General features: G+C 46.4%; 1 protein-coding gene across 11 annotated transcripts in view; it reads right to left on the bottom strand.

Moving 5' to 3' along the window:
* Nucleotides 1-756: 756 nt before the first annotated feature.
* Nucleotides 757-14,698, bottom strand: part of kis (chromodomain helicase DNA binding protein kismet) — a 200,046-nt gene continuing 186,104 nt past the window's right edge. For all 11 annotated transcript variants that reach the window (XM_065438209.2, XM_065438203.2, XM_065438211.2 and 8 more), the window contains one exon: nucleotides 757-1,996. In XM_065438209.2, the coding sequence (XP_065294281.1) occupies nucleotides 1,001-1,996 (996 nt within the window). In that variant the 3' untranslated portion in view covers nucleotides 757-1,000. The remainder of the gene's footprint in view (nucleotides 1,997-14,698) is intronic.

The following is a 14,698-nucleotide window of genomic DNA, read 5'->3' as shown; positions in this document are numbered from 1 at the left end:
AATCTGGGATACCGTGAGCCCTGTCCGTGCACTAGTCTCGGCGCTATCTGCATTGCGCGCACTGGCGCTCACAACCACACTATTTTGGCCCGACCTTCTTATGATTAGTTTATAAGTGCTTACTAACGAGGTACTATCCACCAGGAATGCCCATGAATTTGTGAAGTTGTTTTTAAGGCTGAAACCGTAAAACCTCGAATAATTAAAATTTGTGATTTAAGTTTTTTGCTGCAAGTACAACTTCGTTATATCGAGGTTTGACTGTATAAAGTTTGCAGGAAGGATACCATGCGGAAAGAAAGTGTCACTAACTGTGATGGCCTACCTCCCTAATTTCATCTGCGAATTCTTGTGCGAGCCACATGTTAAGGACAACTATTATTTACACATTCCTTAAAATGTTGCCGCAAAGGCTAATTTCATGTTCCTCTCAGCTCACGTAATGCGACATTTACTTCGCCTTGTGTAAGTACGTGCTTTTTGAGAGGTACATAAAATATAAGCAGAAGCAGAAAGAAAAGCAAGAAAAAGTACAAAGAAAGCTCCAGGAATGTCTCACCCGTAAGAAACGTTTAAGTGATGGGACTTCGAATGGTCACACATGGCCAACCAGTGAGGTGCCTGTTGCTTAATTCACCAAATGAAAAAAATTCATTATCTACTGGCAAAAAGAGCAATACCATTACACTAATTTAGACAAATGAAATGTGCTATGCAAGAAGCCCACTGCTTCACGTGTTTGCACTGTAGAGAAACCCGTAGATGTATAAAAGGGAAGGAAAGAGAGGAGAAATAATTAAAAGGCCTGTTCAAACCGATAAACTAAATACAACGAACAAGGCATATAAATGAAGAACAAAGGTGCAGCATCCATACAGGAGAGAGGTTTCAACCAAATGCGAGTCTTTCCAGTGACCAACCATAAATACAACAGAGTACAAAAGAGAAACCCAGAGGTGCCTCCCAAGCCAGACCCCAAGTTAATGTCCATGGTGGCCAGCTATGAAGCAACTTTGTCATGGGGTGGTGCTTCTGGCTTTTTGCTGGACCGCTCCTCACGTGGCCGCTTGTGGTCTGGTTCATCATCGAGCTCATCTGAGTTGTCGCGGTCATCGAGATCATCCAGGTCGTCCATGTCATTGCCCATGAGACTCTCATCATCAGAGTCAAGGGTTGGTGGGGGTATGGGTGCTGGCCGGCGGGCAGTAGCGGTGGATGGTGGAGGAGGAAGCACACTGCTGCGCAGGCCAGCCCCGAGGGCAGATGTGACCGAGGGGGCAGCAGGCCGCCTTGAGCTGGCCAGGGATGCTGAAGGGGCCTTGCCCGCCGCTGATGAGATGACACTACCCAGCCCCCCGAGGCCATTCACCAGGCCTGCCTGGGCCAGAGAGGCAAACGAGGCTGACATGTTGGTGGGTAGCGAGAAGCCACCCAGGCCCAAGGGATTGTAGAGCAGTCCTGAGGGGTACAGGAAAGGAAAAGAGGTGGAGGCTAAGCTGGCTGACGAGGTGGGAAGGTTTGTGCTGCTGCTGGCACTGCTGCTGGGGGTACCCTTGCTATGGCGCTCCTTGCTGGGGGCCCGCTCACCATCTTGGGCCTTGGTTTCCTTGGCCTCCTCAAAGGGCAGGCCTTGGAAGCCCAGGCCGGGGAAGCTGAACAGAGGATTGGCCAATCCCATGCCTGCCAGGCCGCCAAAGGGCAAAAAGAGAGGGGGTGTGGCTGATGACGTTGATGGGGATGTCACGGCTGCTGACGACTTGCCGGGCTCCATGAAAAACTTGAGCCCTGGAAAGTTTCCCAGCATGCTGCTGCTGAAGCTCAGAGGGTTCAGGGCGGAGGTAGAGGGAAACCCGAGGTTCGCCGCGCCACCAGAAGATGAGGAGGCTCCCCCGAGCCCAGACTGATGCAGGCTCGACAAGAGGGACGCAGCCGTCCTCCTGCCGCGCTTGCTCTCGGGGACTGCCATGCGCTCCTTCGGCATATCCGGAAGATGACCCTGCAAAAGCAAAGTTACGTCACCCACAAGCAATCTATATAAACACTGACACAAGTGTTTCTGATGGTGACATCATCCCCTTCTTAAGATACGTGATACTCGTTACATAAGCACCGATAAAGCCTTACAAATCAAGTTCTGATGAAATGTGAGGGTCCCCTTGGAGGCCCTCTCTCTTACCTCGTCTTAGGACATATGCAAGATTATACAATATGAATTTAGTGTTTAGCATCGGTTAATTTTTACTGCAGCCTACCGCAAAGATGCTAATCAGGTTTGATAAGCTCAACCCTTGGTTTGCATAAACCTCATGGTCAGTTATGCAAACAAAATACACTAAGCTTAGCCGAAAGCAAAATTAAATGTTTTTTTAAAGGGACACTAAAGGTTACTATTAAGTCAACGTGGACTGTTGAAATACCATCCCAGAAACCTCGAAACGCTTGTTTCGTGCCAAGGAGAGACTTATTTTAATAGAAAATGCGTTCTGAAGCGTCCGCGTACCTCTAGCGCAGTTCAAATCGCCCGCCCTCTGATCAAGGAGTACTGACATCACGGTCTCATAGTGACGTTGCGCCATCGGTGAGTAGAACGGCGTCCGCAGACAGCGCTACAGCTTTTCTGCGCAAAACGCAAACGCGCGGCCAGAAACAGAGCCAAGACAGAGCCGACAGCAGAGCGAAAGCGGGAGTATGGTGGCTAGCGGAAGGAGAAACGCGCGACCATGGGGCTCTTGCATTGCCCAGGGGGCGCTGTGAGAAAGGTGCTAAAAAGCGCCCTCTGTCCTAAAATGGGTCGTACCAAGCTCTGTCGGACCCAGATGTCGTTTCCCGCACCGCCACCAGGAGCCGCTACTATACCTCAAACTCCAGCGCAAGACGCCCATAAGCTGGTACTTCATTCTATGACGCAAACTTCGACACTCGTCGCAATGGACCCTGACACCGACAGATAGGCTCGCGATGGTGGGCTCAACTTCAGCGATTTGAGCACTGACGAGCGCAACCTGCTGCTGAGGGCTTGCGCTGCCGGCGTCGTTGCGTACTACGACGGCGGCCTCGACACCGGCTCTGCGGAGCGGGAAAGCAACGATGGCTTCCCACGACATTACATGGACGTGGCATTCTCGCTGCTTGTTCCAAATGAAAGTTTCGCGAGCCAGCAGAACCCTCACAGCACGACGCGATAACCAAACTACTAAACTCCAAAGCGTGCGCGGCGCAGAGTCGAGCGAAAACGAAACCTTTCGAACACCCATATTACTGAAGGGTAACGTCAAAATGTTATTTTTTCTTAGAATCGAATAGACGTAGACAAGTAGCATTTTCTTCCGCCTTATAATCGAATGATTCTAGCTCGTTTGCAGTGCCCTCAGTCTGCTTTTTGTTGTTTTGCGCCTCAGCTAGGGAATGCTGCGCCACTAAATACAGCCACCTTGGCCGTTCCCACAGCAGCGACGACAGCTGAGAGTGGCCGTGCGCATGCTGGCCACTTGCCGGAAGCACCGAAAAGCCCAGTGTTATAAGCACGAAAATGACGAGAAACTGAGTGAGAGGCGCCATCGCACGGTGTACAGAATGCGAACAGCTGCACTCTTTTCAGAGAACAAAAGCGCTCGCTGTTCGCGGCCACTGCCAGAGCACACATGCCGAAGCCGTTCTGGCATAGCGTGGCGCAATTTCGGTCAATTTTCTGTGTTTGGCACAGGAATCAGCGTTTGTATCAAAATAGTGCAATTGGTGCAGGAATCCCATGCCTGCACTGGCCTTACATGGCCTTGTTTAGCTTGCAACCTTTATTTGTTGAAAGTCTCCCTTCTTAGAGCTCTTGAATTCAAAATTAAGCAAATATTTTAATCTTCATTTTTAATTATTTTGGTGTCCCACTTCATCAGTAGCCAGGAGCTTCTACTTTGCAACAAGTTGTGCAATAAAAAAACTATTCCTTCTGGTGGACAGCATGCAGCGAATCGCAGGCACCACCTAATCAGATCAGAGGTCTTGCTGAGGAGCCGTGCCGGTACTCAATCTTCTAGCTTCTGCATCATTTCCGACAAGCAGAAATAGCTTTTCTCACTATGAGATTCTCACTATGCAATGAATGAGAAGGGGAACCAGGAAGCTGACTTTTGTTAGTCCCAACCATATGAAGCCAATGGTTAATAAAGTCAAAGAAAGCATACCGGAAGCTACATTGTTCTTAATTGAATTTTAGAAAAGATAAGGCAAAGAGAAATGAAAGTGGGCAAAAGAAAATTGTGCAGCAACCGTCAATGGTTATTACCAATATATAAGCGAATAGCCAAAAGCTTCTAGAAAGGTACTCGCCTAATTAAAGCAATAATGCACTTGATGGCATATAATAATTCAAAATTTAGGTAATGCTTCTTGTTTCTTTGCGTGAGGCCTTTTTATCACAAGTCCAAGCACTGACCGCCAACAATGAAAATGAGAGAAGGGAGCAAAATAAAGCTATATTCTTTAAAACAACTTGACGCCAACGAGGGCTGAACCCAAACCCTCCGCATTATGTGCGTGTTGCCCTATGAATTAAAGGGACCCTGAAACGCTTTTGACGATTTTCTACAAACGTGCTGAGTCGTTAGAGTAGGTCCTTCTGATCATTAATTGACACATCTAAGTGCTATGTGTAAAGCGTGTAATTTATTATAAGGTTTTAAAAATGCACATCGCTGCCGATCGCAGCGCACTGCTCAGTGGAATTTTAAGCCGCCCCTACCCATATGACCGAAATAACCCATATGACGTCAGTGGGGCGAGCTATCCGATTGGCTGACCAGGGCGTGTGATCGATAATTTTTCCAACTTTATGGTAAACAAATGATCCTCGTAATAGTTGAAATGTTAGTTATTTGTTTTTATAAAAAGAAAGTAGCATAAAGAGAATGCACAAGAACAATTTTTCAGTACACTTAAGCACTTCCGGCACACACCAAGTGTCGTCTGCATGTGTTACAACGTACTCCATTTTGACGAGAGCTCCGCGGTCAGAGTTGGTCAGTCTTTTCGCGAGCACTACGATTCGACTTTCTTGCCTTGTGGACTGCAAACGTAGCAACTGGCAATATGTCAAGCTGCGACATCGTGTCCCTCTGCAAGGCAGCGTACGAGCGAACTGGCTGCTGCGCATTGGACTGCCGCTATCTGATCGGCGCCAGAATTTGCTCGTTTGTGGCCGTCACTTTACACCGGAAGATTACTAACGCAATAGCGTTTCGCAAGTCCCGTATTAGGGCTAACGTAAGCGCAAGGGGACAGGGTCTGGCCGCTTGACTGTGCCGTAACGGGACGAGCCGAGATGAGCAGAAGGGCAAATGTGAATGGTCTGCACGGTGCAGCCACCTGGTGGCATAGAGCTCAACCATACACAGTAGCAGCAACGAAGCGTATTCTTTGCTGCTGGTGCGTATTTTTCGCAGGAGTGTAATCATCAACACGTTGTTTTTATAAATGTTTAAAATGTTTTATACTTGGTTAGAGCAATATTAGCGCTGTGTTTGGCTGGTTATGCGCTGCGCCAACAAGTGTCTGGACCGTGCAGACCGATCAGGCCGCTCACCTACGTCTACGCCAAAGTTCCTTCATCAGCTTGAGTTTATGTCTCCAGTCATTTGCCGAAATGACCAGCTTGCCTGTTGTGAACGGAATACCAGACACGTTCGGCGCTACAACAGAATGCTCGCAACGCATGCTGCTTCGATAGCTCTCGCTTGGGGTCGACAGCCAAGCGACTAGCGGAGTGGTTTCGCACGGGCGGGGGCGGGGGCGGGTTCCAAAACCACCGGAAGTGGACAATGTGACGTCGCATCGTGACGCAGGACAAGTGAAGGCGGAGCTTAGCCCCGCTCGCTCGGCGAACGAGTTGAGGAGGAAAAGCATGGCTGGGGAGGAGGGTAACTTCTAATCGCTTGTACCTCCATTAATACGTAACGCTTCACTTAAATTGTGGTGCGAATGTTCTACTTAGGCTGTACCCTACGCGTCTACAAAATTTGTCCGAACCGTTTCAGGGGCCCTTTAAGCTATCGCAGCGGCTATTCCAATGTCCCCGTTATTGAGTATTTATGTGATAGTACAAGATCAAACCACGGGACTGCTAGCCAATGCCACTCAAGGCCATGGCGGAGGATGTGGAACATCCTTCTGACTGATGGTGTCACAGAGTACATAAACTTTAAGAGCAGACAGCTGACCAAGGAGAGAGAGATAAAAAACATACTTAAGTCCTTATGAACCCTTATATACTACCCGAAGGCATAAAACCTGCTGGAGTTGAGACGCTAGCTATGAGATGAACGAGAAGGGGAACCGAGGGACCCAATTTTTCTTAGTCACAACCATATGAAGCCAACCATTAATGGAACCAAGGAAAGCACAGGAGAACTTATTTGTAGTTAAATGAAGTGTAGAAAAAACCTAAAGGAAAATGAAAGCTGACAAAAATACAACTTGCCACCTGTGGAAGCCAAACCCACATCCTCCTTGTTATGCGTGCATTGCTCTACGAATTGAGCTACAGTGGTGACGGTTTCTGCTCATGCTTTCCCATATCCTCCTAAACAAAGTCCTATCTGCATCAAATGAAGTGCAAACAGCACAGCCCACATGCCCGACACATTTCTGTTCTGGTTCTCTTTTATTTGAAAGCGAGAAAAGAAAAATCGCAGTTTCACCTGAAAGGCAAAGCATCGATTCGATAGCAAATTAGTAGACAGCTATACGAAGTAAGGATAATGTTTTGTCGGCTGTATAAACTCGGAAACATTCGCTAAATAATTGAATTAACAAGCATGGTGTCTGCACACACACGCAAACATGAACAGATCACACTCGATAAGCGCAGACACTCACTGCCGAAAAACTGGTGTGAGCAAGCGCAGTGAAGTCACCTTCGTGCGGTCTACTGCTTCTACTCAAGAACAGCGAGAACACAATGCACACACAAGGTATGAGCAATCTGGAGATCCCTTTCAAGATACTGTACGCGCGACCATGCAAAGCACGCACGTGTTGGCGGAGTCGAAGCCCCCCCCGGGCCCCCACCCTTCTCTGCCTTACCCACTTTCCTCCATATATAGTGCGCAAGATGGAGATGGAGCACAAAGATGTGAGGAGGAAAGTGGAGAGGAGGGCGTAGTGCTACCTGGAGGCGGAAAGCAGAGGTGGGTAGGGCAAAAAGGATTAGGAGTACAGTGGAGTGCCAGCACGGTGAGGCATGTGGCCAGCCGTGGAAACATAGCACTGGCATGGGCTTTCGTCCCATTGCGCATGTGCTATGCGCAAGCCACACATTTTCATGTTCCCGCTTTCTTTCTGAACAATGAGCTATGCAACCGGTGGAAATGCTTCATCTGCCATTGCTGCTAAACGAGCAGCCTCAGCAGAAGCTAAGCGCCGCCGGTGAAAGCACTGTGTCCTTCAGAATCAAATTTTTGCCATTATATATCACGTATTCCAAACACCGAAACAGCTGCGCTTGAAATCCACATTATGGAGTATTGTAATCATCGGTGACGTTTTTTGCTCTCATGTTAAGTGAAGCTTCACGGAAACAAAGTTCTGCAGTGCCGAACTGTAGGCACGTATGCGTGCGGCAAGTGGGTTCACCGGGCCTACGTGCAACCATCAGCTGTTTGAAGTGCGCAAAGGAGTACGTTCATCTGTCGAGCCTTGTTAACTTTTGCACTGCAGCCGCCAACCTTCACTTCCCTGTGGCCCTCGAGCACACAGAGAAAATTACTGCAGTAAAGAAGGTTCGTCTCTTTCTACATTACTAACAGCAGCCACTTCTTTCCCATCTTTCCACAAGGTTGTTTTACGTGCCACAAATACATCGTCCACTGTCAAAAGCAGGTACACTGACACGGCTGTCACTGACATGCAAGGGGTTTATCGTACATATCCTGAACCACAGCGGTTTCAGCCTGTGATGACGTGTTAGCATGAATCCACCGAAATGAGAAATACATTTCCAGATTATCCGTGGCGGGGTACGTAGTGTACGGCATTGCATGAGCGCTTGGTTCACGCTGTTTACTTCTCTCAGTCCCACCTGGCCACAACGGCCGGGAGAGCACGGTCAAGATAAACACAGTGGAACGAAACACAGAGACTAACGCAATCCTGCCCACATGACGCCTTTGCCACGGTACAAGACCTATACATATAGCCTTCAGTTTCGTGTAGCATGTCTGGGCCTAATGCCGGCCAGAGTCGAAATTTGCTTACCCAGCCCTTGCCTGGCTAACGGGCTGGGTCCGAGCCCGAGCTTTTGGGCCAGCGTGGGCCTGAGCAGTACTCTAGCTGACAGTAAAGGCATCGCTATTGAGGGGTCACTATAAGGGTCAGGGGCGTGCATGCTGATTGGTCAAGTTGAATTATACATGGAAGGCCAATTTTAGAACAAAAATTAAAGTTTGGGCGCATAGAAAGCATGGACACAAGGCAAGACTTTAGGTCGCAATAGAATTAGCCGAAAGATTGAATTAACCAGAGTCAATCTAGCGCAAGTCTACTGTACTCTAATCATTTATTGTGAGCTGCTGTTCTGGCTTGAAAATTTTCTCCAGCAGACTGAAAATAGGAATTTTCAGTGGGAGATGACCAGTGCTGCCCTAATTTTTTTATGCATATAACTAAATTCACACGAAAAGGTCGCTAAACTTCCAATAAATTTTGCTGCAAAGTTGTTAACATTGTTACAAAACTAGCAAATTTTAGGTAACCTAAGCACTTTTGAACACATTAAGATAGCTAAGGGTGTAAATCATTTACTGAAACTTATCAAATTTGTCTAGGGTACATATGAATGAGAAATAGGCAGTGTTTTTACCAGCAGCGTGTGGTGGGCTTTTACTTTACTATTATACTTGACAACAATGGATGAGGACAACTGAAATTTAGCATTTGCACTTAAATTGTGCAGTTTCAAATGCAGCATGATTCAATAGAACACAAGCAATCTGATTTTTCTAGCACACAAAGGCACTTAGTCGACATTATCCATGCAAATTTTCTAGTTCTCAATTCTCATGAAAGGCTTGTTGTTGGGCGACTTGGTTCATAGTGCGAGGAAATAAATGGACAGTGCGGATAGCGCTTGCGTGTGTCCTTTACTACGTCCTTGTCTTGAATTCCGCGCAGTCCATTGATTTCCTTGCTCTCATGAAAGGGCAGTAAAATTCTACAAGATGTACAAGGTCACATGTAACATGGCAATAACAATTAAGCAACCTTTATGCGGGTCAAGTACTGCACTTCCCTCTCTTGGTCTACCTAAATATTCTTCGCAGTACTGGTTTGTCCTAAACCCGTGAAATAAGGAAGCGGTGGGTTCAAGCTTATGTGAAATAGCCTGTGCGCTCCTTTACATACGCCTTTCTACAGTCTATATATCTTCTTGTTCACTTGCTGCCTTCTGAATCTCACAATAAAATTTCTAAATGAGCACCAAATGAGTGCATTTAGTGAAAGAGCAGAACAGTGAGCGTTAAAAGACTCATTCAAATTGGTTTTATAAAAAATGAACACATGCATTTTGTGAGCCCACTCTAAATCCTGTTAAGGCAACTATTGCTTGATCATGGCCCCAGAGCCTAGGCACTATAAAGCAAACTTCAGCTGCTCAAATGTACCTTTTGAATAATGAAGTGCATATAAAGAGCTATTTTCGAATTAACTTTGTTAAATTCGAAATGGCTATAATGTCACTAATTGTTCTGTCAAATCGTTAAACAGACATGAAAGTATAGTAAAACCTTGTTTTAAATAGTACCCATTAAAGCAGTAGTTTTACTTTAAAAGTAGTAAAGTCAAATCCCCGACTTCGTGGCCATTAAACATAATGCGTTTAATATCCACACCACCCGCCGTGGTTGCTCAGTGGCTATGGTGTTGGGCTGCTGAGCACGAGGTCGCGGGATCGAATCCCGGCCACGGCGGCCGCATTTCGATGGGGGCGAAATGCGAAAACACCCGTGTACTTAGATTTAGGTGCACGTTAAAGAACCCCAGGTGGTCGAAATTTCCGGAGTCCCCCACTACGGCGTGCCTCATAATCAGAAAGTGGTTTTGGCACGTAAAACCCCAAATATTATTATCCACACCAACCGTACCAGCTTATTGTGTACGTATCGGTTAGCACGCAGTGTTTTCACTTTTTGTAGCGCATTTACAGTGGTAGGTCAGCTAGGCAGAAGAACAAGCCTCAGAGATCAGAACGGCCTCCAAGCGCAAACGCCGAGGGCGCTTGGAAGAGTGAAGCCACATAAACATCAACACCAGTTCGGTGCCGAGCCAGAGATCGTTGTGGCTGGCTAGTGGTGGCCTGTGTTGTGGCGTCATGCAAGCTATGACAAGAACTGCGTGCTCAGCATAAAAAAAAAAATGGATATTGTTCGTGCCATTGAGCGTGGCACGCACCCGCCGTGGTTGCTCAGTGGCTATGGTGTTGGGCTGCTGAGCACGAGGTCGCGGGATCGAATCCCGGCCACGGCGGCCGCATTTCGATGGGGGCGAAATGCGAAAACACCCGTGTGCTTAGATTTAGGTGCACGTTAAAGAACCCCAGGTGGTCAAAATTTCCGGAGTCCTCCACTACGGCGTGCCTCATAATCAGAAAGTGGTTTTGGCACGTAAAACCCCAAATATTATTATTATTATCGAGCGTGGCACGAAGTCTGCACTGGCACACGAGAGGGATCTACCGTTGACTACATTGTGTGGCATTTTGAATGTGAAGGAGAAGATGCTCGGCAGTGCTGCTGGGACCGCGAAGTGATGTTGGCTACTAGGTAAACTTTTCGAGGTTCGACTTTCTGCAATCGTTGCCTTTGTTATTGCTGAAGTGTCGCCTAACGACCGTGATGAGGATGGCACGGAAAGCGACAGCATGGGCGATTCAGGCCCAACAGTGGCAGAAGCTACACGTTATGCCAGCCTCATTTGGGTGTTTGCTAAGAAGGGGGGGCTGGCCGAAAAGCTGGCTCGCAGCTTAACGGAGTTTGAGGCCACTGTCGTCACTGCTAGGCTGCTGCATCATCAAACGAAAATAACAGACTTTTGTCAAGCAAAATGGATAAATACTGCAAGTTTTTTCCCCCTTCATTGCACTCACTCAGAGTTCCATTTTTTACAGGTAAGTGCACGATCTCACGCTACTTCGCTTAAGCAGTACTACCGTTTAGTACATACTTTTTTGGAGCTCCAACCAAATACAGTTTAACGAGGTTTCACAGTACCTAAATATAGCGACAAAATCGCGAAAATGGCAGCACTGGAGACAATGTGTGTTCCATACATTTGCTGGCCCCTAAGTGCCGCCAAGACAGACGCTGCAGCGATTGGGGTCACCATTGATGTCAGGTGCATGCACGATGACCAGTAATGTTTGAATTATCCTGTGAAGGCCAATTTTCAGTGAATATAGTGAAGTTTAGGCCTATAGAAATGTATGGGCGTTGGCCAGGACCTTCAGTAAAGGTCAAATTAACTGACAAATTTAATTACCAGAATCGAACAAACGAACGTCTACTGCACCCTGTTTTCAGTCCAATATCTCAACAGGGAAAACACCAGCAGAGGAACACTTTTGAAGTGAGCAACACTACTGGCATATGCTCTCAAATGCATCCGTGGCTAGGGATGTGATGTGTTTAATGCAGCAACACCAACATTGTGTTCACAGAAGCAGTTGACAATTTCTACAGAGCAAATTACTACTGCAAGTAGAGATGCCAGTAAAGTGAACTTTCTATTATAATATTTTCTGAAGTAATTTAAAGTCGCATTCAACCCACCCCCCCCTTTAGCCTGGAAATATCTGTGCGTCTGTGCGTTTTGTCTGTAAGTATTATACAACAGTGCTACTTATATTTGCATAAAACCATGCATGCTGGCATGACCATCATGACTGGTTAGTTATCTCCCCCCCTCTCCCACAAGTACAAAAAATTGTGCGCGGCAACATTCTGAAAAAAATGCAATCTTCTATTAGAAGTGGAGCGACTGTGGCGAGAAATGTTAGCACCTAGGGCTCGCCATGAACACAGCACAGTGGCCGTATGGATGCCTCCGTGATTGGAGGTCACATATATTACATTGCTGTTGTAGTTTAGCTTTCTTAAAGGGAAGGCTAAAACCATGGAACTGACACAAGTTATAAGAAAATGATGCCACAACTTTTATTCTACATCAAGGTGCCGAAGATATGAGCGTTACAGAAAGCATCACATGGTTATCTCCCTCTCAGTTGCGCGCATGCTAAGTCGTAGTGCTTCTGGTCGCTAGCCTTAGATGGTTTCGAGAGAAGTCCCATGAACGTTGATTTTCCACACATAAGAGAAGTACCGCAAAAACCCGCGTATAATACGAGGTTTTTTCCTATTATTAGCGTCCCAAATTTTCACCTCGTACTATATGCGGATCTGAACGAAGATTTCAGTAAGAAATTTGGGCTAGAAATTTTGGTTTCGTTATTGCTGCGTGGCTATGGCTTGACTTCATTATTGCTGCGTGGCTACGGCTTGGTTTCATTATTTGGGAAGCACTTGTGGATGACGTCGACAGAAGGAAGCCATTTTCGCGTGCCGCGGAACGCAAAGAAGCTTTCGCGGCCAGATGAGTGGGACATTCCCACAAATTGAACTCGCCCTGACGGAGTTCGTATTCCAACAGCGAGCCGTGCATCTAGCTGTGGGCGTTGAGCTTATGCAGGCAAAAGCTAAGGAGCTTTCAAGAGAAAACGGGCTATCGAGCTCCATTTTCAAACCGAGCAAGCACTGGATTTATCGCTACATGTGCCGTGCTGGTTCTTCCTAACACCGCCGAACTTCGATTTCACAAAAGCTGCCCGAATCGTTCGAAGAGCTGCTTGTGGCTTTCCAGCATCATGTTATTTCACTGCACAAGTCCAAGAACTTCCAGCAAGGGCAAATCGTCAATGCTGCCCAAACGCCGGTTTATCTGGACATGCCATCGCCCCTCACTGCGCACGAAAAGGGTTCTAAACAAGTTTATGCCCGGTCCACTGGCAACGAGAACCATCATGTTGTCGTGCATGGCAGACAGATGCAAGCTTCCGCCCTGTCATCTTCAAGCGCAAGATGGTGCTTAAGGGGGGACACCCCACTTAAATTTTCATTTTTTATTTGTGGCCACAATTTGATAAAACTTCCATCACTTATGTATTTTGACATGCTGATTTCAAATATTCAATTGGTTTTCCCATGCAACAAGTACTTTTCAAAATATAAGCAATTCATGTTTTTTTGTATGGACTAATTTGGAGGCAAGTTCTCTCTACAATGCTGGCTGTTATTGAAGGAGACTGGCACATCAAAATGATGTTGAATGATCAGAGGTTGCAGTGCTACAAGAATGAATGTTCTAAACTGATTTATGCCGAAGTTACAGCATGTCAAACTTTTGTAAGCAGAAGGCATTAGTGTAACCCTGAAGAAATTATTACTTTTTCAAAATTTCTGTAATGATATTTGTTCACATTTTAGGCCTACTGCACTCCCAATTTGTCCACCTTTCTGACGAAAAAAGAATTATTGCAATAAGATGAGTAGAACCAGAGATATCGTCACTCCAAAACTACACTACCATCAAAAATGTCATTTTGAGAAAACAAGAAAAAACATTTCAGAACATGTTCATGGTGATTACGGCAAATGCTTGAATACTAAATTGATCAAGGATGATACAGGGGCCCAACCAGGCAAGAATGAAACTTTCGCTTCTTTAAGGGGGGACACTGTAATTCTAATAATGTTCATGATGTTTTCTATCAATATTCATGAAACTTTCGATTCTTGTTAAGACATTTGTGCCGATTTCAAATATGTAATTATTTTTCCAATAGGCCATTTAGTTCTGAAGATAAATGAAATTCATTGTTCATAATTTGCAGAAATAGGGGAAAAAATGCGCTACGAAATTCGTATTGGCACATGCCTGGGTACTAGAAAACATAAGGAACATAATGGTAGGAATACTATTTTGATATATCAAATATTAGTAATTTTATAGCAGTTCAATCTTCACTGTTCGAATTGTGGCTACCCTACTATCTGATCTAAAGTAGAATTGAAAATTTCTAAAGCATAAATTCCAAAATCTGACCCTACATTGTGTACAAGTGAAAAGTCGGTGTTTTGAGAAAACGAGAAAAAAGGAATACATTCACTTTTAATCAAAAGTACAGAAATAATTTTGCATTATTTTGCAGTGAAAGTGGCTAAGAGCCACCAGGAATGTAGTCGCTCTGACCACGGCCACCCAAATGTGGCAAAAACATCGTTTAGCGCCGTTCGCCGATTCCCGGTAACTTGCATCGCACGCGCGGCAAGGTTGTCGTTCACGCGGCTCGAGCTCCATGCCGACGCGATATCGCCGCAGCACGTGCACGTGATAACGATCTTTATGGCAAGGCCAGATTACCGTTCGCTTTTGCCGACTGCGACGCTGCCGCCGCACATCTTGCACTTGACGACATCAGTCCGTTGACGGAGTCCTACTGGGGAAAGCGAAGCCTGCCTCGGCGTCGACTGGCGCGGCTGCAACGCCGTCGGCGCGAGTGAGCAAATCCAACACCCGCTTTGTTGCTGGCGTTGACGCAAGAACTCGAAGTTTTTTTTGAGCATTCATCTCCCTCTGCAACAAATCCGCACGCTGCAAC

Source organism: Dermacentor albipictus, chromosome 1 (assembly GCF_038994185.2).
Source record: "Dermacentor albipictus isolate Rhodes 1998 colony chromosome 1, USDA_Dalb.pri_finalv2, whole genome shotgun sequence".
Taxonomy (NCBI): domain Eukaryota; kingdom Metazoa; phylum Arthropoda; class Arachnida; order Ixodida; family Ixodidae; genus Dermacentor; species Dermacentor albipictus.
Note: the sequence above shows the minus strand (reverse complement) of the source record. Positions and strands in the feature narration are given on the sequence as shown.